Source organism: Drosophila erecta, unplaced genomic scaffold, assembly GCF_003286155.1.
Source record: "Drosophila erecta strain 14021-0224.00,06,07 unplaced genomic scaffold, DereRS2 tig00000055-arrow-pilon, whole genome shotgun sequence".
NCBI classification, from domain to species: Eukaryota; Metazoa; Arthropoda; class Insecta; order Diptera; family Drosophilidae; genus Drosophila; species Drosophila erecta.
The window spans coordinates 15,608,280-15,633,906 of NW_020825200.1; the positions used below are offsets into that span (position 1 = coordinate 15,608,280).

General features: G+C 49.4%; 5 protein-coding genes across 5 annotated transcripts in view; 2 read left to right on the forward strand and 3 right to left on the reverse strand.

The window, feature by feature from the left end:
• Positions 1–401: 401 nt before the first annotated feature.
• On the forward strand, positions 402–5,190 carry LOC6541708. Its single transcript, XM_001969971.3, has 3 exons — positions 402–567; positions 1,222–3,208; positions 3,275–5,190. Exons 2-3 carry the CDS (start codon positions 1,409–1,411, stop codon positions 5,069–5,071), a joined length of 3,597 nt encoding a protein of 1,198 aa, XP_001970007.2. The 5' UTR covers positions 402–567; positions 1,222–1,408; the 3' UTR covers positions 5,072–5,190.
• A 609-nt stretch (positions 5,191–5,799) lies between these two features.
• Positions 5,800–25,627, reverse strand: part of LOC6540932 (neurotrimin) — a 33,843-nt gene continuing 14,015 nt past the window's right edge. The window contains exons 3-10 of the mRNA XM_001969972.3: positions 22,715–22,821; positions 18,989–19,205; positions 13,953–14,111; positions 13,767–13,895; positions 13,552–13,702; positions 8,518–8,660; positions 7,087–7,257; positions 5,800–7,001 (exon numbers count right to left, since the gene is read on the reverse strand). Coding sequence (XP_001970008.2) covers positions 6,805–7,001; positions 7,087–7,257; positions 8,518–8,660; positions 13,552–13,702; positions 13,767–13,895; positions 13,953–14,111; positions 18,989–19,205; positions 22,715–22,821 — 1,274 coding nt within the window. The 3' untranslated portion in view covers positions 5,800–6,804. The remainder of the gene's footprint in view (positions 7,002–7,086; positions 7,258–8,517; positions 8,661–13,551; positions 13,703–13,766; positions 13,896–13,952; positions 14,112–18,988; positions 19,206–22,714; positions 22,822–25,627) is intronic.
• LOC6541373 (membrane metallo-endopeptidase-like 1) lies at positions 9,137–11,341 on the forward strand. Its single transcript, XM_001969973.3, has one exon. It carries the CDS (start codon positions 9,168–9,170, stop codon positions 11,244–11,246), a length of 2,079 nt encoding a protein of 692 aa, XP_001970009.1. The 5' UTR covers positions 9,137–9,167; the 3' UTR covers positions 11,247–11,341.
• Positions 11,345–13,406, reverse strand: LOC26526635 (membrane metallo-endopeptidase-like 1). The gene has a single exon (XM_015160056.2). The coding sequence runs from the start codon at positions 13,386–13,388 to the stop codon at positions 11,421–11,423; it is 1,968 nt and encodes a 655-aa protein (XP_015015542.1). The 5' UTR covers positions 13,389–13,406; the 3' UTR covers positions 11,345–11,420.
• Positions 23,715–25,124, reverse strand: LOC6543448. The gene has a single exon (XM_001969974.3). It carries the CDS (start codon positions 24,978–24,980, stop codon positions 23,775–23,777), a length of 1,206 nt encoding a protein of 401 aa, XP_001970010.1. The 5' UTR covers positions 24,981–25,124; the 3' UTR covers positions 23,715–23,774.

Genomic DNA, 25,627 nt, shown 5'->3' on the forward strand with positions numbered 1-25,627 from the left:
CGGAATTTCGGGCTCGCTTTGTTTGTCATTTGGGGTATTTGCCAGCTGACCAACTACTGTCTGTCTGAATGATTTTGTTGTGCCTCTTTTGGCGTAAATAGCCTATATATATTCGGACACCAAAAAGGTACATCTGATCCATTTGTTGTTATCGAAATAAGTCCGTGGGCCATTGAGCTGCAGGCAATATACTCATCAGTTCAGTAACATTTCATACTTTCTTGTCTTAGCCTACTTACCTCTAATCAATTTTCTTCGCCCATCTTCTTAGCCCATTAAGTCAAGATTATGTGTTTACGGTTTAAGAAGCACTGAGCTTTGATGCTGAACTCCTGAATTCCCAGCTGATTCCGGATTCGTGGTGATTGGCGCTACTATCAGCTGTGGAATTCCGTAAAGCCGGCCAGAACTGATCTAAATGTATTTTATTTGGCGCAAATAACCACGCTCTTCCGTGGTCGTTCTTTACAAAAATAATTTGTAGTTTGTTGTGCATGCTAAACTCTGTCTCATGTGTGCAGTTCTGCCTAAACTTAATTGTAATCCTATATGGAAAGCCCTAACTAAGTAAGTGTATTGCTGCTGTATATGTATATATCCATAAGGCATAAAAAAGGGTTAGGAAACGGTGTTGTCTCGCTAATTCTGCAATTTGGGAAGTTGCCCTTTGCCAGGGCAAGTGAAAACTGTGAATTAAAGGAAAAATCGTTCGATATGCTGCAGTTCCTTCAAGGATCTCATCATCTAGTTGAGCACCTCATCAGCTCCACTCGGCCACCTGAGCCCCACAAATCGGAGCCCCTGATTTCATTTTACTGCTCCGTCGGTGTGAAAGTCACCTTGTGGCAAACTGCAGGCAAAGTTGTGCTTATCCCCGGGGTCCTGCACTCGGTTCGTTTTTGCCTCCAAATTTTGGCAATAGTCAGATGAAGAATTTTCAGTGTGTGATTTTTATTGTGGCTGCAACTCGCCTGGGTCTTGTTAACATTCGCATTTTCCGGGGAAATTCGTTCGGCTGCAGCATGATGATGATGCTGGGAGTTGATTTCGCTGAGTTACTGCACTAATAATTGGAATTTAAATTTTAAGGACTTTCTGCCAGCTGTCGTTCGAGTGAATCCTGGGCTAGACCTTTTTTCTAGAACTTTACATTTCCCAAGTCAAGAGGGAGAGGAATCTATTGCACAGCCCTAATATTACCTACCTGTTTTTCTTGCTCAGGTCACCTGGATATATTTATAGTGGAAAAGTTCGCGAAAATAATTAAATAACGGTTAGCGCGAGGAAAATCCACCGATCCGACAGCTGTGGCTGTTAATCCTACCTGATCGCTGGTGGGCGGATTAAGGAAAATCTGAGGCACCCAGTCCATATTTTACCTGATCATTGTATATAAACCATTAGCCAGATGCCAGAAAACCACAGTTACAAACTGAAACGTCTAACGTCAACAACCAGACAGCGAACTAATCCAGAAATGGTCCTGAGCAATTCCACGCCAAACAACACATCCAAGCACAGCCAGATGGTGGTGGACACGGCGGCCATGAACAGTGAGGATCTCAGCGAGCTGCTGCAGCTGAACGCGGAGATCGAGGAACGTCGTCGCTCCTGCCGCTACGGAGACGCCAGCAACGCCTGTGGCCTGCTCCGGGCTACGATGACCAGGGAGGAGCTCTTCGAGATTTCCTCGCTGGACGACGATCGCTTCCTGACAGCCCTGGAGCACCAGAACTCGTTTGCGACGCCGCGCCGAGTGCAGGTTACCGACCTGGACCTGTCCAGCATCGAGAATCTGATGAAGTACTTCGACGAAGACGTACCTGTGACGCCGACAAAGACACTGGGCAACACCAAGGCAGGCGCAACAACGGGTAAGGTGGCCAGCACCATCGCCAAGTTGGCCCTCCAGACGGATCCGGTCACGCCGCCCAAGCCAAAGGTTGGTGGCGGCCACCTGAAGATCAGCGAGCTCAAGCAGAAGTACGAGCAGCTGCCGGAGATGGAGACGCCACGCTCTGCTTACCTGGCTTCCAGAAAGGCATCCGCCTCGCTGCCCATGAAGGTCAAGGAGATGGCTCAGCTGTTTAACTCGAAGATCAGCCAGGTAATGCGACGCACAGAGGAACCGCAGTATGTTCAGCTGCAAAATGAGATGTCGCCGGAGGCTAGGGTCCCGAACCGCCTGGTGTCGCCCATGGAGTCCCCAGCTCAAGGACCCTGCCTGGTGGCCGAGGAAGTGTTCCGTGAGCTGAGCGTCAAGGACAAGGCGCTGCTGTTCAACAAGTTCATCGGCGACATGGCAGCCAAGCATCCCAAGTTCAACGCACATGCCGCGGATCTCAAGGAGAAGGTGAACAAGCAGGTGGCCCGAGGCGAGGTGGTGGCCGAAAGGCAGGCAAGCGTCAAGCATCTCGCCCAGGAACTGGAGGCGAAGTGTATCCTGGAGCCGGGATCGCCACCGCGGCCAGGTGCGGGCTCTCCCCCAAAGACGGCTGGGAGCAAAACGGAGGCATGCACCTCCCAGCTCCATGTGAGCACACTGACTGTGATCCTCAAGCCAAGTCCGGAGCGCAGAGCTCCACAGGCACGGCCCCGCCGTTGCCTGGACCGCCAGAGCGATGAGCATGCCCGGGAGCCATCCCAAAAGCGGAACCTCGCCGCGATTCGCACCCTTATGCCAACGGAGGCCTATGCGCCACCCAAGAAGATTCGACGCACTCGTCAGGAGCGCACCGGCGCGGATAACCAAATGTTTTTTCAGAACGAGCACCTCGAGACCCTTTTCTACAGTTGGCTCAGCTCGGAGAACGGTGTCCAGTTCGACATTACGAGTGTGTCTAACGGTCAGCAGACCATTGAGATAGCCACCGAGGAGGGTGAGCTTCTGGAGCAGCCGCTGCTCGAGCCGAGCACCGCGGCGCTGGAGGATGTGAGCCAAAAGTCGGCGGTCGAGCGGCTTCTGGAGGAGGCCATAGCCAAATTGGAGCTGGATAACGAGTTCAAGAAGGAGGCACAAGTCGAGGAAAGCAAGGAGATTGTTACGGCTGAGGATCCGGTCGTCCAAGTCACTCCGAGACGCATCAAGCGCCAGGCACCGCCAGTGCCGGCCCCACGACCCAGTCTAAGTCAGATTCCATCCAGTGCATCCAGCTGCAAGCAATCCGAGGCTGAGGAAAGTGAATCCGGGTTATCTACTCTGCCCAAGGTAAGTGATATCTCTAGTAAGTGGACACCAGAATGTGGACTCATTGGTCTAAACTCTCCATCACAGATAACCAGCGACGAGTCCCAGCCGGAGACGCCCAAGGATGACTTGCAGACGTGTGAGTTTGATTTCGCCAAGCCCCAGCGTCCGCCGCGCAAGAAGAAGATGCGCCGCACTCTCACCTGGAAGAAGGAGAACTCCATTGTCGAGGCAACTGCAGTAACGTCAACGGACTCAGACTCCGACTACAAGCCGCCGCTCTCAGGGGCAGGCAAAAAGAAGTCCGGAGCTACCAGTAACCCACTTCCACACCCACTGCCCGAGCAAAGTTTCATTGAGCTGGACAAGTCACTGATGCGCCACTTGAACTCGCCCCGGAAGATCAAGTCGGCATACACCCTCACAGTGATGTCATCGCCCTCGCCGAATGCAGACAGCGATCAGTCTCCTAGTCAGACACCCAGGCAGTCCCTGGTGCAAGCCATGCGGGACAGCTTCGTGGATCAGGGCTTCGAGACGTGCTCGAACGATCCCATGGACAACAGTCCGATACGCCGATCCTCGGTAGGAGGCACGGCTTCAAAGCCATCCGGTTTTTCCACGCCCGTTAAAGGACGCCACGCCTCCAGTCCGGCGCAACAGCAGCTGTTCAGTCCGATTCTCATCCAGGAGCGCCCTCGCCGCAGTTCCCTGGCCATGCAAGTCATTCGGGAGGATCATCCGCTTGACCTGGACGCCACCTCCAGCTCACCCTCCACGCCGTGCAGCGAGCGGGAGTTCTTCGCCAATGCACCGACAGTCGAGATTGACAACTCCCAGGATGAAAGTCCGACCAGCAAGCCGCACTCAGTGTTCTGGATCACCGCGGGCGACTTCACTGTCTCGCTGGAAATCTTCAAGAACAGCCCGGAACGCCTGCGCCTGCTTTACGAGATCTTCACGCAGAAAAGCTGGGAGACTCGTGACCTGGCCTTCGGAATCGACGGCCACAAGTTCATTCGCGGAGCTGCTGGCTCCGAGTCCCTCCGTCAGTCGCTGCCCGAGCGTCCGCCCAGTGTGAAGGGCTGCTCCCACTACTGGTTCGCCAGCGGAGATCTCGCAGTGCCCTTCAGCGGAAAGCTGATGCCCGGCGAGAAGATCGAGCGGCTGTTCGCGTTCCTCAACGAAGAGCAGTCGGAGTTGCGCTTCGGCGTGGACCACATCGAATTCAGCAGCGTGCCGGAGTTCTGGCCCACCACCCAGAAGTATTCGATCGAGAGCAGCTACAGCATGCTGGTGGGTCTGCAGACGGGTGCCAGCAATGGCCTGGAGGGGCGCAGCAAGTACTCCTGGCCCAACAGCAGCCTCAGTGCCAACCAGGCGATCAAGACCAGCGACCTGGACCAGACGGAGTTCGAGTCGGATAGCTTCGGCAACAACAGTGGCAGGCTGTCCTTCTCGCCTGACCTCTTCTCCCTGGACTACGAGGCTGTTCCCCTGGACGAGCTGTTCGCCAAGGCTCCTCCGTCCTCCGCCGCACCAGTCATGTCCGTGCCGCAAATGATGCAGACGCTCAAGCAGCAGCAGTCCAAACTTCGCAGTGTGGAGCAGCGCATTCGCGGCTACGCCAAGCCCGCCAATCTGGCCGACTCCTCGCTGGAGCACTGCCGCAATACGCCGCAGTATGTCCACAAGCTGCGCTCCGTCATCCGGGCCATCGACAACATCGGACGGGAGGATGGCTTCCGCGGCTGCTCGATGGAGCAGCTCGAGAGCTTCATGTACTTCCTCAGCGAGTATGCGGATGTGTGCCTGGCCAACTGCAGCGAGCACATGGACAAGATTCTCGACACACTGATGGACCGGAGGGCCGTGGAGGTCTGAGCGAGCTACCTCATCAGGATCTGATGTTACTTTAAGATTTTATAACCAATTAGTTCCTAGACATTAACATATAATGTTACAAAGATATTAGATAATAAACTTTAAAGAGAAAAGTTAAAGCCATTCACTATTTTTCTTTGGGCACTGTGGCAATGCATAGCCCAACAAATCTGGAGTCCTGGAAGGCATAGCTCCTTGCTATCCTGCAGACACGTACGAGTCTGGCAAGCATCACGTTTCCGACAAGCTCATGAGTCCTTCTCCTTGCTCTCATCAAGCAAATGCTCCTGTTGCATCAACTTCAGACGTTCCTGGCCAAGGAAACCATGTGCATTTCCAGTGGCCAAGGGAATCCGTTTAGGGCCAAAAGGCGGAACTGAGTCGGGTTCCATAACAATTTCATGTGCAAAAGTGCTGTGCCAGCTCGGTATCAAATAAAACTGCTAACTATTAATGCAATAAATGGTTACTTGTTCTCCGCAAGATTAAATTCCTTTGGACAGCCCTTCATCCTTCATTGCCAATCTCGTATCAAGCTAACGTTTTATCCTGGGAATAATAGCCATACTTGTGCAGTAGTCATATTTATTCATTTGATTTTAGAGCTCAGAAAGTTATATCCACTGTTCAGGAACCACTGCAGCAAATTAAAATTTTTCCAATGTGCAGTGAATTGTTTAATTATCGAGAATCATAATGAGATCACTGAAATAAAAGGCGTCTTGCACTTAAGAAGCAATCCCAAATACATAGATATTTTATTTGTTTCTTTCGCAGTGCCTGTTTGTTCCACTCGGGGAGCAAGTTAATAAATATACATTATCACTCTTATCGTTAAGAAACACAAACTAAGGCCTATGATATATGTAGGTATTTAAATATATATTTCTGTATGAATAGTTTAGAACTTACATATTTGGATTGGCTTTATGGCAACTCGATTATTTCTCAAATGTAAACCCTGCCTAACTGATCAGCTAACTAAATTATGTATCAACAGTTGTCGCTTCAATCGTGAATATTCATAATTCATATTATCTTATTTACTTATTTAGGTTAATGGTTTTGATTAATGCATTTTAGGTGCCTGTTTTCAGAGTATTTAAGCCTTTTTTCCTGTTAAATATCTACTTTTGAAATGGTTTGATGCCTAATCTCGTACAAATGAACGTCCATTTCTAATGCCTATAACGAGTACATAATTTACAATTGCATATGGGGCTTGTATATTTACAGTTTGCTTGGGGTGAGTGCTCTCTTTTCAACAATTTGGCATCATTTGAGGGGTATATTTTTCCACTTGCTTATGTAAATTAATTGATTTTTTAGCTAACTAACCAGGATTTATGTGCTTTGGTTTGCTTCGGGCCTGCCAACATTATTCGCATACCCTCACCGATAGGGTTACACTGAGACTCGCAGTAGTTTTGAACCAAATGTGTGGAAATATTTAAGAGTGCTTCCGAACGGGTTGTAAACAAAAAAGGTTAATTAGTGCGGTGACTTTGTTTGCCTAAAAACGTGCTGTGGCTTTCGGCACCGAACGCAATCAAATATTAATGGGCAGAGGGAGTTTAGGTGAAACCAAAGCCTGGCTTCGTTAACGTTTGCAAATGGCAATTCGCTTAATTAATTACACAGTTGTTATGGCTAATCGTATGCATCGGCTTCGTACAACTTTCCCTTCGACTGTTCGTAATGGCACTTTATTAAAATGGAGTCGCGCATAATTCTCAAGCACAGCAGTGCGTCGCCAGCAGCGCGAGGAGCGCCAGGATCCAGCAGGTGTGGGGCCAACTGGACGCCACCAGGATGCCATGACTGCCACTGCTCTTGCCCTTGGACCAGTCGAATCCCTTGGGGCTGCTGCCCGTCAGCTTCTGCTTCGACTTGTCAATCTCGTTCAGATTCGATAGGTATTTAATGCTCGCTGCAACAGATAACCAAAAGGTGCAACGTTTTCATTCCGCATGCATCAACCTCCTCTGCATCCTCTGCATTGGGGCACTACTCACATTTGCCGGACGCAATCACCGAATTGGTGGGTCCTTCGCCCACAATGCCAATGCCAATCCCATTCAGCGGCGTGTTGATGTAGCCGTCCAGCGCGATTTCCGCCGCGGTTGTTGTTGTCCGCCGCAGCGTTGTGGTTGTGGGTGGCGGTTGTGTGGTCGGCGGACTGGACACTACACGGAGAGAAATGTGGGGCACATAGGCGTTAGAAATTAGAAGCTGTCCATTAGCAGAAACGAAAATAAAAAAAGAAACTGAAAACTGAAACTTCGAAAAGCTTAAACTAAATAAGCGCACTATATTCTGAATGGCAGCATTTGAGCAGATTTCTGCCAGTGTAGTAATTAAAATATGGGGTAAAAGCTCCCGGACAAAAGTGGATTGCTCAATCGGAAACAATCCATAAACAACTTAAATTAACAGTGAGTTATAAGCCAGTCCTGCCCCATCAGTGCCGAAGTCCTGCTCGATTTCTAAGCAGATATTTTCGGTTTCCCAGCCGAATTGTCTTCACTTATCAGCCATCGTAAATTCAGTGGAATCCCTTGCCCCTACCCCGCCCGACTCTTTTCAATTTCTTGGCCTTCTCCCCGGGGAATCCCGGCTCTCGCTTCTTTTCTCGGCTGGCTGCCCTCCGCTGGCATTATTGAAGACAATTTGTAGGGCAAATTTATTGGGCTTGACACTTGGCCTTGCCTCGGCTGGGAATCACGAAACTATACCCCACTATACCCCACTATACCGCCTGGTTGACGGCGCCTTTCTGCGACTGTATCTGCTCCTGACCACTCAATAAAATTGTCACAGGTTCATTGTTCTCATTGTGGGAGCTGCCCCTTCTATTATCGATGCGGCCATTGTTACCTTTAATTGGTAGAACGACGCCCACTTTTCGCTGGGCTCCAGCCCATTGTTGTGGCAGCAGAATGAAAACCGTGTATATATAAATTAAGTTGTCTTTTCACATTCGCCAGTCTTGGTGGCAGTGGGCTTTTGTGTCCTCACCACCAACGGGCGGGCATTTTATTTTGTTTTATGAACTGTTGTAATCGGAATCGCCGCTGCCGAGCTGGGCTTTAATGGCCCAAACAGTGACTGGGGAGTAATTTAGCAAATTGACACAATATTGACACTTTATTGACCCTGCATGGGCTCTAATTGCCGGTTGTGCGGATTGCGCATACGCCCCGTTAACGGCAGCAAGGACAAGAAGAAAAACGCCTGTGAAAAAAATAGAGGCGTCATTTCCTAATCCTGCTATGTTTCAAAGAGTATTTGGCAATTATAATTACGTACGGCTCCAAAAAACGTGCCATTTAACCTTACGAACTGAGTTTCAACTGTCGGAGTTTCGAGATTTAAGGTTCCCCCAAAAAACTGCTGCCCATACAATATCAAAGGGCATAAATAACGCATGTAGCCTAGTCACTTACTGTAGAGCTTTATGTTGCCGTCCATGTCGCCCCGAGGATTTTTGGCGACGCACTTGTAGTTGCCGTAATCGCTGCTCTGCACGTTGGTAATCGTGAGCCGCATGGTCGCCTTGTACGATGGATGACCGGGAATGGTTTCGGTTCTGAAAGTGGAGAGGCGGAGGCATCAGCGTGAGGCAAGTTCAATGACAGCCATTGTGCTCATTGTGGGTTGCTCCCACAACAGCCCACAATCGGGTATCAAGGCCAAGGTGAAACTGATAAGCGCGCACTTATGTCTAATCAAAATGCGACCTAGCCGACACAGTACAGTGGCTTCAGGTGCTGAAGATCCCACCGAAAGTTTAGTAATATTATATCCTATGTGCTTTTAAAACCCCACAGAATGTGCCACCAAGTGGTACAAAGTGCTCTTTAGGATCTCATCCATCGCACTTCGGAAACCTTTTTAAATGCATTTCAGTTAGTTATCAGGAAAACGAGGCGAGCGAGGAAAGGTCCAGTGCTGGTTAGCTATGTACATATAGCTAGGAGCCACTGCTCCTCCCACGATGATGACTGACAGGCGATGGCCTGCTCTAGTCCGCAGTCTCCGCGATCCGGGCGAATCGTAGTCCGGCCAGTTGCAATTTGTCACAGTCGAAACCATCATGCTGAAGCTCAGCCTGGTGGCCTGGCTCATATTTTCGCTAGCCTGGCGGACCACGCCCACCGCCTGCCGCCAGACCAACGCGCCCCAGAGCGTCCAGGAAATGCTGGCCGAGCTGCTGCAGAGCTACATGGACACGAAGGCGCGTCCCTGCGAGAACTTCTACCAGTACGCCTGCGGCAACTGGCAGATCCAGCAGCAGGAACAGCAGGAGCAGCAGGAGCAGCACTCCCTGCGCGACAGGGATTGGACCAGGGATCGGCAGCGGTACCAGGGCCAGCTGCTGCCTACCGATACCCTGGGACTGATAGACCACTCCGTGAACCGGAAGCTGGAGCTGCTGCTGCGGCGAAGGAACGAGAGCTCCTCCGAGTGGGACTCCTCTGGGACTATTCTGGAGCAGATGCGACTCTACTACCGTTCGTGCAAGCGCCTTAAGCCATACAACCTGAAGAAGTACCTGCAGCTCCTGCCGCCCAGCAACTCCACACAGTGGCCCTCGGTGGGTCGGGGCTGGCGTCCGGAGCGGTTCGACTGGATAACGACCCTGGGGCGACTGCGTCTGCACGGACTGAACGGAGTGCTGGTGAGGGAGGAGGTCCTGCCCCGATGGGATGACTCGCGCAACTACAGCATCTATGTGAACAAGCCGAGTCGCCAGGAGACGCAGCCCACGGGAGAAGGAGCCATGATCGAACTGCTTCTGGACATCGGGCAGACCAAGCGCACGGCCAACGCCTTGGCGCGCCAGGTGGACGACTTCGAGCGGAAACTGCACCGCCTGCAGGAGCTGGAGGACGACGAGGGACCGCGCGAAATGCAGCTGGGCTACTTGGACTCGTACCTGCCTCAGCTACGGTGGCTGTCCTTTATGCGCCAGGTGCGCATCGACTCCGAGCTGGACCTGCGCTCCACATTGATCATCGAGAATATTCCGTACCTCAGGGCCCTCAGCGACCTGGTGGAATCGGAGAGCCCGGACACCGTCTGCAGCTACATCATGCTCAAGTGGTTGGCCTTCCTCAAGCAACAGGGTCCCGCGGACATCTCACGGGGTGAGTGCGTGGCCGCCCTCAGGAGGTCCATGCCGCTGGCCAGTAGCTGGTTGGTGGGCCAGCAGTTCTCCGACCCGGAATCCGAAGCCTACGTCCGCTCACTGTTCCAGCGCTTGAAGGTGCGATTTGGCCAGATCTTGGCTGAGAACCGCATGAGACTATCGCCGCCTCTGGTGCACATCCTGCAGCAGAAGCTTCGGGCAGCGCATCTGCAGATGGGCTTCTTGCAGCCGGACGCAGTGGAGGACGTCGAGCAGTACTACGTCCGCGTCGACCTGAGCGGGCACTCCTTCTATGGCAACCAGCTGGTCCTGCTGCGCCAACGAGTAGAGGCGAACCACGATCTGCTCTACATGAACGCGACAAGCTTCCCAAACTCCACGGGCAGCAACTTGAGCTACCTGTCAGAGAGCTGGGAGGCCAGCAACTCGTCGCCCCTGTATGTGAGACCCCGCAATCTGGTCCTGGTGCCGCACGGTCTGCTCCAGCTGCCCATCTGGCACCGAAACATCAGCGCCCTGCAGCAGCACGCCGTTATGGGATTCGTCCTGGCCCACGAACTGGCGCACGGATTCGACATGTCGGGAATGGACTACGACGCCCTGGGCAATATCATGGGGCCTGTGGAGGAGATCGGCGCTAGCCGTCAGTTCCGCCAGGGGCTGCAGTGTCTGCAGCAGCAGATGGCCACCGGCTCCAAGTGGATCGACGAAAAGCTGGCCGACTTTGTGGCCCTGCGGCTGGCGTATGAGACCTTCTTCGGGGTGCGGGACAAGCGGGAGCCGCGGGATCCGCTGATGCCGCAATTCAGCCAGCGGCAGCTGTTCTTCATCAGCTTCGCCCAGTTCTTCTGCGGCCGGACGCCCGTGCTCAGTCCGCGGTCCCAGTCGGAGGCACATTTGAAGCACGCCGCGGATGAGTTGCGTGTGATGCAGACGCTGGCCAACTTTGAGGAGTTCTCTAGGGAGTTCGGGTGCGATAAGAAGGCCAAGATGCAGGCCAGCCAGCGGTGCCGCATCTGGTAATGGTTCTCTTTGTATCTCTCTCTTTCTCAGGACATCGCAGCATCCAGTTATGAACAAATAAAGTCTCACCTAACCAAGTGGGTTTTGAATTTCGATTCGATTTATTCGATTTTAATATTCAAATTCAGATTGCCTGCCATGTCCAACGGCTATAAGGAGATCCGCTCGGATGCGTTACCACAGCTGACACTTTTCGGGCTGATTGCCCATTGCCGGACAGCCAAAAGCCTGGTGGAACGGAGCGAACCCATTGAGCATTTGCTGCAGACGCATTTGGTCGTTGTCGTGCTCAACAAAGTTCATTGGATCAACATTTCCGCAGAAGAACTGTGCCAGATTGAGGAAGAAGATCTGTTGGGGCGTAATGGTGGTGAAATCGGTTTGACTCCGCTGCGAGTTGTTCTGGAAATAGGTGGAGTAGGCCAGGTCCAGTCCTGCAATGTCTGCAATGCGCTCGTTCAGAAACTCAGTAGTGTTCCGGTTCAGGCACTGCACTCCCGCCTCGAACCGCGGCGAACTGGAGATCTGCTGGTCGTTTTCGAGTAGGTTACCGTGTCTGTCAAACTGAAGACCTGTGGTGTCGACTGAGTGCATCAACTCATGGGCAAGGACGAATCCCAGCAGGCTGTACTTGAATATGTCGTGACTATCCGCTGCAAATAATGGCTCCTGCAGAAATCCGTGTGGCACAACGATGACGTTTTGTCGGATTAAGTAGTAGGGACTGGAGCTCATAGCCGAATTAGGATCCGCCATGTAAAAGAACTCCTCGGGACTCAGAGCACCTTGGTCAAGTTGTACCACCTTCTTCCTGGTGCGGAACTCCAGCAGGGTAAGATGTTCCCGTGCGTAGTCAAAATCAGCGAGCGGAAAGACAAGATCCTCATAGTGCTGGCTGACGAAGCTACGATGATCACGTCCTCTTGGCATGTTTCCAATGTTGAGGACGACATGCTGAACCTTTGTGGCCACCATTCTTTTCTCTTCACTGGTCAGCCCAAGGCGATTCTTGCCGATTTGCAATAGAAATTGGCGGCGCAACTGATTAAAGACTTCCGTAACTTCCTGGGTGTAGTTCTGCAGTGTCGCCGGGTCCAGGAAGCGCTCCTCGTAGAGCAGATTCGTTGCCAGGTGCATGGTGCGGCGCACATCCTTGGCGCAATCGATGGGCTCACTGCTGTCCATGGAGTCCTCCATGAGGTAGAGCACGAATCGGGCCATGATGTAGTTGGCCACCACCTCGGGATCTGTGGAGTCCATCAGCCGCTTAAGGACCGTGAAGTACTTTGCATGTTGGGCCTGCACCACGTACTGATGTGAGAGACTGTGGCCAACTATGGACTCGGCGAAATCCTGCCATGCGTAGCCGGTTTTGTACTCCCACTGGCGCAGAGTCCAAGTCTCGCTATTATCATCGTCGTACCCTTCGGTTAGGACCTTTACGGCGGCCTCCAGCCTTCTGATCTTCCGCGCAAGGGGTAATACGCTTTTCTTCGGCACACCCATGGAATGTAGAATGGCGAGGGTATTTAGAAAGTTGCCCAAGCGCTGCGAGTCTTCTTTAAAACTGGGCATGCTGAGATACAGTAGGAGGTGGTTCTTGTTCTCAAAGCTCTCCAAGACCAACACGTTCACCAGAACATTGGTAAAGCCGTAGCGGTATAGGTGCCCCAAGGCCTTCATCCACTTGAAGTTAGCCTTGGGCCAGGGCACACCACGTGGCTTGAACTGGGGCCATGTGATTCCTTCGCCGGGAGAAGTTAGTCTAAGGTAGTGCACCATCTTGCGTGTACTCTGCGGACCTTCGAGGCAGGTTCGGTAAAAACGCAGGGCCTTGGCCTCCACACTGGACTCGTTGAAGCCAGATGACTGGGAGCGCTGCTGCAGTTCGTCCATCAGTTGGACGAGGTGTTCGTTCACCTTGTGGTCCAACATTTGGGTGATCTCCGTGAAGGGATCGTCGATGTGGCGCATCGAGTACTTGCCGCAGGCATGTTGGAAGTAGTTGTCGCACGCACTGGAATCCTCCGCCACGTAGCTGAGGATGTTGCTCATCAGCCGTGAGTTGGGCAGCGCCTCGGCATTCTGGGCTGTGGCAGCAGCGCAAATAGGAACAGTCAGCAGGCAAGCAATCCAAAACATCGCAGTTCGCAAACTGAGCCGAGATCGAAGATTGCTGGGAGCGACTGCCCCTTAATGTCGGCAAATCAGCGGACTATATTGTGCATAAAGCTAACCCAAGAGATAACCCACAAGTTCCTCAATCGAGAGCTGAATATGTGACAGCACGATGACTTAAACTTACTTGTACTTTGATGACTCAGTGATCATTTGTTCGTTTTCACGCGTCCAGTAGTTGAGCGAGGTCGGATTCGCCTCGATGAAGCACTCCAGGGTAATGTTGAATCCAATGGGAATGCCCACCAACTGATGTGGTATCCAGACCATTGGCGAAACTGGGGGGAAATAGAAATGCCATTATAATCAAGCCTAATTAGGCCCGGATGTTAAGGGACTCACAGTCCACGCTGACTTTAATCCGCTTGGACACACTGGGCGGCACTCCATTCGAGGCGATGCACAGATAGGCGCCCATGTGCAGTCGCGAAATCCGCTCCAGCTCCAGGGAGTCCGTCTCCAAGTCGTGCACTGCAAGAACTTCAGGATTACTGGCATCCCAGAGGCTGGCCTAAGGCCTGGACTCACCCTCGAGCGTCTTGTTGACAACGATTTTATTGCCGTCATCGCGTTTCCACTTGATGGTCGGCTCCGGACTACCTTTCGCTTTGCATCGCAGGGTAACGTTATCTCCCTCGCGCACGATGATGTCACTGGAGGTCAGGGCGTCGTCTATATTGGGCGGCACTGTGGAGAGCGAGAGGCGGACATTATGGGTGTGTTTTACCCAAAAGTACATGGAACCGTGCAAAGCTCGATTTAAATGCAAAGGACAGCAGTGAAAAGTTCCGCTTTCATGGAAATGTCGTTGCCAAGAAAGCGGAAACCGATGGAACAGACTCGTAGCACTACAGAGACCTGGGAATACCCTTTCAACGAGCAGCACTCGCAATGCGCATAAGTGGGTGGTGGAAGATGCCCAGACATGTCGGACTTCCCCAAGGTAGTAGGAAAGTGGAAAAAGGAACATTTCACGCATTGTTGACTCCAATGCGCTCACTCCCCAGTGAGTTCTTGTTCTTGTTCTACTCACAGTCAGTGCGTAACTTTAAGCCTAATTAGCTTTGCATCCAGATTCAGAGTCGAAATCCATTGCTGCTGGCGCAATAAGGAGTCATTCTGTTAATTCAAAAATCGATGCGGCAACCTTCATCAAGTTGTCATCAGTTTCACTTCCCTTGCCATTCACTTTGTTTGCGGGATTTTTTCAATCGCCCGAGAAACTCTTTTGTATTTGTTCGAAAATCCCTGAAAATCTTTAATGAAAAATCTATGCAAATCAGAACGAAGCGTGGAAAGGGTCGTGGAATGCTGTCCATTCCACCGTAGTGGCTTAATATCTGGCAATGCACACTGATTAGCTTTGACAGTGATTGAAACTTCAAATTCTACATTTCTGAGGCTGCCCAAAATGTTTGAATTTTTCCATTTTCCTTTCGAGCCATACATTTGATGCGCCGCCAGTAATTCGAACTGCAGAGCTGTTTACCGGGGGTCAAGGCCAGGTTTTCAATGGGAGGTCACGTATTTGCAGTGACCTGTCGCCATTCATTCTAAATGCGACAGCTGATCAATGCCAATCCGTCAGCAAATGACTGGTTTTCGACACACGTTTTTAATTGATGGAACTGGAGGCCGTGGGGCAATAAATATATATTGTCCGCGTATCATTGCATCGTCGGGATTAACATTAATAGCCAGGTTATCTGGTCGACATAAAAAGTTGCCCGCCATAAGAAATACCCCTGTTTCAACTTTTCTCATCCGAGAACTATGGTAACCGTAGGGGAAAAAGCGTAATTAAAAGAAGAAACTTTTCAAAAGTTTCGCCCTTTTACCTTTCTTTTCTTATGCCCAATAATGACCAAAAACTTTTTGCCCAAGCTTTATTTCATGCTATTAATAAGCGCTTGATGTGCTAATCGCCGGACAAACCAGGACAGAACCAGGATGAAAAAAGTGGCCCAACTTGGTGACCCAGCAGATGTTGTTCCCTTGTTTTTGACATATTAGTTTCTTATTGATATTTTTAGCAGCTGCCGACATTGCGGAAACTTTGGACCCTAAACCAAGAAAGTTTTTCCTCGAGATACATAAGTGCATGTGAAATTTAATTAGTATTGCAATAGTGTACATCGCAGTGTGGACACGAATTTCTTTCGCTTATTACATAATGCGTCAATTGGTGTTTTTGGCTTAGCACTTTGACGACCATCACATGCTGCAAAATCTTTACAAACTTTTTAATTGATGTGTTCGGCTTAAAAGTTTTTATCTATGTGTTTTTGCTGGTTTTAAACAGTAATGACATTAGTAGCAATATTTATTGTTCATTTACGTTTTTTATCTGGAATTGTAAAGCTTTATTGTAGTAATTAGTATATTGTTTCATTTTCACTTTGCTACTTTTATTTCAGTTTTTAACTAACAAGTGTCGCGGTAATTGTTTTTAACCATTGGAATGTGAAGTTAACACATCTTTGGAGAGCACTGTACAGTGCAACTTCAAATAGACACCGCATGTGCTTATGACCAGGTTAAGTCAATGTCCATTAGAGACCGTTGCCTCTTTTTTGACGCACAATTTAGCGGCTATTCCCATTATTTGTTGCCTTAGCACATTGTATTATTGCTTCCGTACCGCAGGCACACAATGTCAACAAAATAATTGAATTTAATAAATGGCCTCATTATGTGAACATAAATGAGAATATATGTATGCGGCAGCCGCGCAGAGCACACCCAGTATCCCCATCCCCATCCCCATCCTCGTCCACGTCCACATCCTCGTCCTCATTCTCGTGCAGCTCGTAATTGTTGGTGTTTGTTATTTCGCTTCGGTTACAAGCTGCATTTGCTGCTACTTTCGCAACGTGCGGTAATTTGGCGGGCAAAAGGGGAGCAGCCATGGTGTCCTGGTTCTGGTCCTGGTCCTGGAACTGGACCTGGTCCTGGTGCTGCTCCTTCTCCCGCTGCTCCGTGCCCAGCTTGCACCAGGCGGCACAGCATCAGAGGATGGACAACAGCAGGCTGCCATCGGCATCGCCATCGCCATCGCCATTGCCGGCGCATTTAAATGCATTCTGTGTGCATGGGCCATAAATTCGGACGCATTTAATGTTTGTTTTTGCATGCTCAAGCCACAAATTTCTGCGTAGCCTCCATGATGTCTGTGGATTTTATTCCGCGCATTGCATTCGAGTCAGCAAATTAAATTCACAAATGTTGCGCTACCAAAAATAAATTTATTTATTTACTCATTTGCCCGGCAACGTTTTCAGGTTTGTTTCCCATCTACGCACGACAAATGCAACATTTTAATTTCGTTTTATGTTTGTCGCTAAATGTAATTAAGAGTATGTTATGTTTTTATGGTGTTTTTCTTTCGCATTTGTACCTGTTACTAGCGGGAGTATGTTGCATTTTTACATGGCCAAACAAGCTTTTCCAAATCAATACAATAAAGCGTTTAAAAGAAGTTGCCAAAGTCACAGAACAACACGGAAATTCGGTTAATAATTGGATCTGAAACAAAAACAAATTCCTACGAACGCAGTTTGTAGAGTAGCAGGTATCTGGTAGTCGAGCTGCTGAAACCAACACGTTCCCCTTGTTTAGTGTTGTTAAATCGAGGTGCGCTCTGTGCTATTTCCGATTTTTCCTATTTTTATTTAGACCAGTGCGCACCATTTAGTTTTGTAGCAATTAATTCGATTTGTTATGTAAATTAAAATTGTTTGATTTCATTTGAATGGCGCAATATGAGATCTTTTATGGGCGCATTTTTAGGCAATTGGCGGCATAATATTGGCCCCATTTAAGCTGGCTTCAGGAAGTACGGCTTATAAAGCAAAAGGCCCAAACCTGTATATTAAACTGGCCTGAAAAGCTCTGAAATGACAATTGTTTCTGCTATACTTGCGGTTTTATGCCCTATGCCTTTTAAAAAGTCGTTAAGCAGGCGTCGGTGCTGCAAAATGCTCATATAACACGCAGCACGCGTCTTGGCCATTTGATGCGGCGTGACCAGAGCGACTGTAACTGTTAACAATTTTTTCCGGTTAACCCTTTTCGGCCAACGCTGTCGTTGTCGCAATTTTGTGTGCCTTTTTTCCGCACTCACACTCACGCACGTTATCGTCCACACAGATACAGGCACACACATATGTATCCTTGCCACACGCTGATGTGGCAAAAGTTCTGGGCCGGCAAAAATGCAAGGCAAATTTACCAGGACCAAAAAACACACACACACACACACAAAAATGCAACTATGACAGCTCTGGTCGCTCTGGACAGAGCCAACAAAACGAGCCACAAATGTGTAAGGCATGAGAAAAAAATGCTTGAAATATGCCGCAGCCATTTTTATACCTGCAAAAGTTTAAGGACGTACGCCGCATGAACTCCAATATGCGATTTAAATTGGCCTGGGAAATTAGGCTTAACAAAGTTTCATTACTTTGCCCATGCAAAAAGTGCGATCAACTGGAATGTGGCCTCTACCCGCTGCTGCGCTTTTAATTTGTCAACGCGATTCAGCAAAATTGAAAAAGTATTACTGTCTTACGTGTTTTTAAAAAAGGGAACTCTTTGGTAACATTTTTATAGCTCTTAATTAATGGCTGAACAGATAAATATCTATAATAATGGTTCATTTTTGACGGCGGGTATACTATATAAAATAAAAGAAAAAAAATACTACAAATATGATATTTACTTAGGGTCACCTAATGGGCTCCTACTTAATCATTTTAAAGGGCAGTCCTTCTGTTTAGCTGTGAAAATTTGGAGTAGCAGAACGTACTGCATACGGTTAATAGAATGATACCTCTTTTACGTTAAGGGAATAAATACAAAGAGGAATCAGAAGCATTCATTAAGTTTCAGTCTTCTCCTTCGAAAAGGACCTAAGCCCAAATCCTACTATGTGCAGCATATGTGTCCTTGCATTTCCATGCGATGTCTGTGTCGCTTGTGTCAGTGTGTGTTGCCACTGTGGCACTCTGGGCCCAAACTGTTGCACGGACTGCCTGCTGAGCTGATTCTCCCCGTCCATTTCACTTCATCGTCCGTTGCCATTTGTTTGCGCACATATTTTTCAAGTTTTGCCACAAAAACTGATTTATGCGAATGGACCGAGGCACGCCCAGTTCCCATTGCCCACCGCCCATGCCCATTCGACCCTGCAGGAGGCAATGAAGGCTTCTGTGGAATAGGATGTGGATGTGGACGTGGACTGTGCCAGTGCCAGTGCCGTTCGGTAGCCGGATGATGTTGATTTGTCAGCTTGAAAGGCGGAACTTGTTCGAAAATTCCAGCACTTCCTTGTAGTTTGTCCATTCTTTCCAAAGATCTCAATTTCTTTATTGGTTTTAAATAATAGTTGTTAAGTAATTGTTTACTACTACTGCGAGTCATGGATGCAAGCATCATAAATCAGCATATCCATGTAGTTCTCAAAAGTAGCGTGGGTTCGGAATGAGACAGGTAAACTAATATCCTCCGACAGATTGGGCAAATGAAATGAAGAATGCAAGGGACGTGGCCAGTCAAAGACTTACCCACTACTTTGACAAATCCATACTGGGTCTTGGCCGTAACCGTATTGATTTGGCACATGTATCGGCCCCTGTCCTCCTCCTGGACATTGTTGATATGCAGGAACCAGGTGCGGTGCTTGTCGTGCTTATCGTGGGTGACACTAATCCTCGGATTACGCGTTATCACGTGGTTGTGAACTGTGAGGATGGCCGACTGCTCGAAGTGCATCCACGCGACCTGGAAAACAGAATACCTCAATTATTCAAGGCGTTGATATCGGCCAAGTTATGATGGATGTCAGCCAACTGCGGCATCCTTATGTGTGGGTCATTTGACGACAAGCTGTCAGCGCTTTTATTGGCCAAACTTTGGGCCATCATCATCAATTTCAATGAAGGATTAACGACCGCATTCGGTTCTAAGCTTTTTCCACATGTCACAGCCGCTGCGAGACCATCGTGAACCTCTAGCGAGGGATGCTAGGCTAAGCATCCCCCACCTTCACCCACACGCTTATGCAACACCAATAGTTTGCCTTTCCGTCCAACAGATGGCGGGGCAGGAGCCGAGAACAACAAGCAATTTATGCAAATATAAGCACCCAACGCATTGGCTGAGACATGCCGAGCGCGGGTAACAAAGAAGGTCGATGCCATTTCAATGATAAATTCCGAGGAAGTGTCAGGGAATCCATGGTAATGGTGGGCGCTGCTCGCCCAGTGGCGTCGCCGAAAGGGGATTGCATGAAATATCCCGAAACGCTGCACTACTATCAACATCCCCCGCAGGCGCCGCAGCAGGAGCCAAGAAGGATTGTGACTGGCAAACGTGGACTGATATCGGTTAATTTTTCAACGTCTGCTAGGGAAACGTGCAGCCCGGCCCGATAGACGATGAGCAGGATTCGGAGCGGAGACAAGGCGGCGAGGCGGCAGGGCGGCGCGGCGACGAGGAAGTCGCCATCAAATTTGCTTATTTTACATTTCGGCGCCGTTGACTTTGGCATATTAAAAGTCAGGACTGCAAATGCTAGTTTTGCGATGCTGTTGCTCAAAGTAGAATCGAATGGAAGAATTAATGTAGCCACGTTTATCAGCCGGGCGGTAAGATAGTGGACTTAAAATCAATAGAAATGAATTGCTGAGTAGATTTAAGTTATTAGAAAGTTTGCTTTAAGTTGCAGCCAGCCAAAGCTGCTTGAGTTTGCAAGTATATCCAAAATTTTGCTTATGCTTAAAGGCCATTTCAACAAATTTAATTAGACGCCATGTTAGGCCATCAAAAGTTCCCTTCCATCCTCCAAGAGGAAGGCGCTGCCACAGTGCGACTCTTGACCAAATTATTTTACGATTTTCGACTAAAAGTCAAGGCAATGTAGACTCTTGGTCGGTTGTGTAACAGTGCGACTTTTAAAAGTCTTCCCCGCAGGCCGAGCACCAGCTGCCATTAAAATTTCACGCATATTTTAGTCCATTTATGGCTACCAAATGGCATGAGCTGTGCCCAGAAGATTACCATTAGTGGCACCACCACTTATGCTGCTCCCAATTTGTAAGTTTTGCTAATTTGACTTACACGGTCATTGCCATATGTATGCAAAATAGTGCAAGTGAGATTAAAGATGATGAGTACTAAAGATTCGTACACCTGCGTGTGTTGGCATCACTTGAGTATTCCATATACGGACGTGCTAACAGACTTGCGGACAGACGGACGGACAGCTTACGGACAAGCTTACGGACAAGCTTGCGGACAAGCTTACGGACAAGCTTGCGGACAGAAAGACGGACAGTCAGACGGGCGGACAAACGGACATTTTAGGAAACTAAAATACCCTCCACCCTTTGTGAAAGGTGATAGTTTGGGAAAGGTATATTTGGCTTACTCAGCAAGCCCGTCTTAAGTGAATCTTCGCAGCCACTGTGAAACCACATGTTTCACTTAAAGCAGAGCGAGCTTCATTAAAGCAGTTTTTATTTCGGAAAGAGCTGCAAGCTCTTTAGTGTTTATCTTCATTTTCAGGGAGCAGGAGCTTCCACTTGTCCCAGACACATGCTGATGGCTCGATTCGATAGAAGCCGACAAACAAAATGACCAATTTGCAATTTGCGTAATGGCACAACTCTTGCCAGCCCCCCAAAGTTCCGGGCCGCTGGCCGACGACGGCTGCCATAGAAAATACTAAATGAAGTCATAAAATTTTAAGTAAAAACTAAAAAAGAAAACGAGTAGAAAAACTTGTAGCCGAAGCAAAAATAAACAAACTTTATTATGCCTGAAAATGTTTATGTTCTGTGGGGGCGGAGTGGGCGTATCGGGTGGAAAGTGGGGCCAAGCAGCAACATAAACAAAGTAAACTTATGCTCATGTTACTGGCATTGTTGTTAGTTCGGCTCTGTGTGCGAGTTTTCGACTGTTTGTGTAGGCGTTTAAAATTGAAATGCAAACAAGGACAATACGGAGTGCTGTGGGTAGTGGGAAAATGGGAAAATGGGGAAATGGGTGGCTAAAGGGTTTCAGCTAATAAAAACCTACTTGCTCGACATTAACAATTTGGGAGTAAACGTGTGAAAAAAGAGCTTATGAACTACGCGAGTTAATTTCCACGCAGCTCAAATATTTGGCAGCACAAGAAGCACTGAAAGTTTGTGAAACACGAGGGACAACGAAGTGCGTATGCCCTTTCCGATATGCTGCTGAAATTCCAAATGAAATATGTAAAATAATTCTGTGCAGCACAATTACAAACAACTACACAAAAACTGCGACTTTGAGCCAATATTGAAGCACTGAAAACTATAATTAATGCACTTTCTTTGCTGCACACCTGAATTATTCCGAAAGCCACTTGCACAACCATATTTTTTCACTGCATCGATGAACAACTTCCATCGGAACATTAAACTGCTTGTTTGCAGTTAATACATGTTCTTTTTTGGTTGGACACATATGTGGAGAAGCGGTTATACCCGCCAAGGGCGTAAAATCAATTCCCGGCAACCTGTCTGTTTGTGCTAAAGCCAATGTGCCGTTGCGAGGGGCGGAAGGGTGGGTGGCACCCAACCCACGGCTAGGCAACTATTTTGCATGCAAAGTCACGTTTTATTGCAGCTACAAGCGGTCCTCGCTGGTTAACTTTTGAGCTTACCTGAGGCCAATGAGGATAGCACCTGGAGATGAATGGCTGGGCGGGGCCGGGTGGTTGTGGGTGGTTAGGGTGACTAGGGTGGTTAGGGGCGGCGGGAACGAGGGTCGCACATGCCGAACTTAAGAGACATCAAAATTATTACAAGCCGAGTGTCGAGCGAAAGTCGAGAATGAAATTTATGCACGTTTTGGTCGCACGCACATTATGGAAATTCAATTGGATGCAAATTTAAATTGTCGCCTGAGCCACCAGACAGAGCGATGCGATGCGCTGCGCTGGATTCTTCTAGGCACGCCGAGCGCCGCCCAAAAGTGTGCACCACACAATGAATATTGATCAGTTGGACGGAGCGGTGTCCACTTCGCATTAGTCCCACAACCACAACCTCGTCCGCACCCACGCCCACGCCCACCGCTCCAATCGATTGGCGGTGGAGCATTTAATTCAGCTCAAACGAAGAGTCGCTGCAAAAGTTAACTTCGTTCCCTGTCCTTCTTGGCCAGAAAGTTGGCTCCCTGCATTTTGGTTGGCAAAGCCAAGTGCTACATTTTTATTTAAGCTGACATACACTAGGAATCTTCACAGCTGTGCGTCTTACCTTATAGGATCCCAGGTTCTTGACCGAGCAAGCCAATTTTACGTTACGCCCCGCGGGCACAGTAATGTTTTCGATCACATCCGTGAACTCGGGATCTTCGCTGATGACTGCAAGTAAAGTGAAATAGTGGGTTTATATAATAGCAAATATATTAAATTACAGTATAGATGAACATAAAGTTGTATATGTTCAGGAAATACCAAACTGTATTCTTTCTGTCTTCATTATATCTTAATTATGGCCAGAAATGTATTAATTTTGGCTCGATGCAAGCAGAAGTATGAGTTTGATGACTTTCTGGTTACCAGCAACACAGATTGGACTTGACATTGTGTTCCAACACTAACAGAATATCGAGTTTCGCACTTGGTTTTGTCGAATAAGAGCTACTGTATGACCACCAAACAGCTGCATTACACAGCAATTTGGGACGACTGTCCTCCCATGTCGTCCCTCTTTTGACGGCTACTGTGCCACGGAAACTTCTGCTGCACCGGCAACTCATTTAAGTTCTAATCACCTGCAACGACGACAATTAATTAGCTGGCTTTGGCCAACGACAGCGGCAGCAGCAGTCATTAGTCGGAAGGCCCATCGGTACCACAAGGGCCCACCGGTACCATGGAGCTGCAGCTTCGGCTGGATCAGGAGCGGGAGCGGGAGCGGGAGCTGCAGGCTGGGAGCCCTGGCAGCATCAGATAAACAACGGGCAGTGGCAGGAGAAGCAACACTAACGGCAGCATCTGCATAATGCGGCAGAAGGAAGTTTCTGTCCGCTCACCCTGAAGATGAGGAAAGGTGTTCCTGGACGATACTTAAGCGAAATCAGATGCGGCAGACGGATATTAAAAGCAGCCGACAACCGCAGGAACTGGGAAAATGTAATTATGTTGCGAAACTTGTCCTTTCAAACGCTGTCAACTGCAGCCCAGGCGCTTCAATAAAATACATTCGTATTTGGAACTACAAGTATATGGCAAAAGGCATGGAACTCCAAGCATTTAAGTAGCAGATATGGGTTTATTATAATGTTAAAGGATTGATTGTCAGCAGCACCGGCTCATCTTAGCTCATTGCACTTGGCCCGGATCATGTTGAAGGTGACCGTGCCGACGCTTTGGGCGGCGTTGTGGAGCAGCTCAAAGATGTGCCGATTGCGCTGGCCCTGCTCCACGGTCCGCTCGTGCAATCGACGCAGTGCGTCCGAGTAGGCCGTGTACTTGGCCTCGCACTCCGTGTCCAGCTTAAAGGCCAGGTACAGCTGCTGCAGATCGTACAGTTGGCGGGCGGTCTCGTCGTAGAGCAGACTAGGTGACTGTGGAAGCAGTTGCTCCCAGTGCTCGTGCACCAGGTCTAGGAACTCAAAGTTGCTGAACAGAAAGATGACGAACAGGTCCAGTCCCTTGGCCTGCAGCTGGGCGAGCAGGTGTTCGGTGATGTGTTCGCTGCTCGACGAGTCCCGCATATCCTCGTAATCGGTACGCAAGTGGAGCTCCAGGTACGCGTACACCCGCTGCCGCTTGTCGAAGAAGTCCTTTGTGGCAAGCATGACGTCCAGCTGCTGCAGCATCTTGTCCAGCTTGGCACTGCTCCCGGCCAGATCCGCATGGTCGGCGTCGATGATGTCCTGCAGCAGGGAGCGCAGGATGTGCAGGTAGTTGTCGATGATTTCGGAGCCGGACAACTTGACTCGCTCGTACAGCTGCGCCCCAAACTCATTGAGATCCAAGCCGGTGGCGTTGCCCTCCTTTTTGGTCAGGTTCAGCTGCTCCAATGCGGCGCCGACTGTCTCTTCGTTGATCAGGCGACTCCCGTGTTGAGGAGCCGGGCGGTCCAGTTGCTGGCAGAGGCGGTGCATGCGCATCATCCGAATCTCCTGCGTGCTGGTCTCCTCGGCAGCCCTCAGCGTGGATCTCAGTCGGTTCAGAAAGACCAGGTTCCGCAGCACGATGGTGTACTCCATATCCGTGTCCAGGTGGGGTCGCACATCGAGCAGCTGCTTGATGAGCGTCACCTTCAGTTGAATCTTCGGCGTGGCACGGGCTGCACTCAGCTTTTCCGTATAGTTGGCGTTCCTGGGAATGCGTCCCAGGCGATCCAGGTACTCGTTGAGACTCGGCTCGGTCCGCTGTTGCACCAGGTCGCTTAACTCGCGCAGCAGCTCCAGCTGGAAGTCCTTCACACCCAGATCCAGCTGGGGAGCAACAGGATCCGCCTGCACGAGCGGCAAGAGGCACACCCATGGCAGCCACCACTCGATCATCATCTTTGAGGGCACGGGCTCCAACTGATTGATTGAAGGAACTGCGTTGTTGTCGCCGCCAGCTGGCTGATTAGACAGACGAAGGGGCTTAGATTGGGGTCAGTCGGTGATGCGGTTAGTCCGTCTGATACTCCAAGCAGACTACTCACGATTAACCAGTGCCATAGCGAACTGCGCTCGTTGGGCTGCCTTATCGCCACGGAGCTGGCACTGAGAGAAATAATGGGCAATATACTCCTATAGTTGTTTAATTTTACTTTCACCTTATAAAAAATAAGTTGAGCGCTGATTACAATACCGCTGACAAAAAACCGCCATTTAATGCATAACTTTTTATTTGATAGTTGTGCTTTTTTATACTTTCGCCATTCACCAGTTACTGGCTGCTACTAATGCCCTTTCGCCGAACAATGCTATTGAATGAATCGATTCGCTGGAACCTGGTGTCCGTGCGAAAGTGCCACCAGTTTCCACTGCAAATGGCCAGGACATGGGCCCTACAATGTATCAAATAGTCAGTGCTCCTGCCCAATTTGTCTATGTGGGCAATTGTTGACCGAACTCAAACTGAGCGCGTGTGCGGGATACGTATCACAAGTTAGCTTAAAGTTGCAGACTGCTGCCATTTGACGACAGAACTTCAGCGGAAT

What these genes read in the sequence shown, in the direction of transcription:
- LOC6541708 (XM_001969971.3), top strand. Translation starts at nt 1,409, where the DNA reads ATGCCAGAAAACCACAGTTACAAACTGAAACGTCTAACGTCAACAACC. An exon ending in GGTTATCTACTCTGCCCAAG is followed by an intron (nt 3,209 to 3,274) that starts GTAAGTGATATC and finishes TCTCCATCACAG; the next exon opens with ATAACCAGCGACGAGTCCCA.
- LOC6541373 (XM_001969973.3), top strand. Translation starts at nt 9,168, where the DNA reads ATGCTGAAGCTCAGCCTGGTGGCCTGGCTCATATTTTCGCTAGCCTGG.
- LOC26526635 (XM_015160056.2), bottom strand. Translation starts at nt 13,388, where the DNA reads ATGTTTTGGATTGCTTGCCTGCTGACTGTTCCTATTTGCGCTGCTGCC.
- LOC6543448 (XM_001969974.3), bottom strand. Translation starts at nt 24,980, where the DNA reads ATGATGATCGAGTGGTGGCTGCCATGGGTGTGCCTCTTGCCGCTCGTG.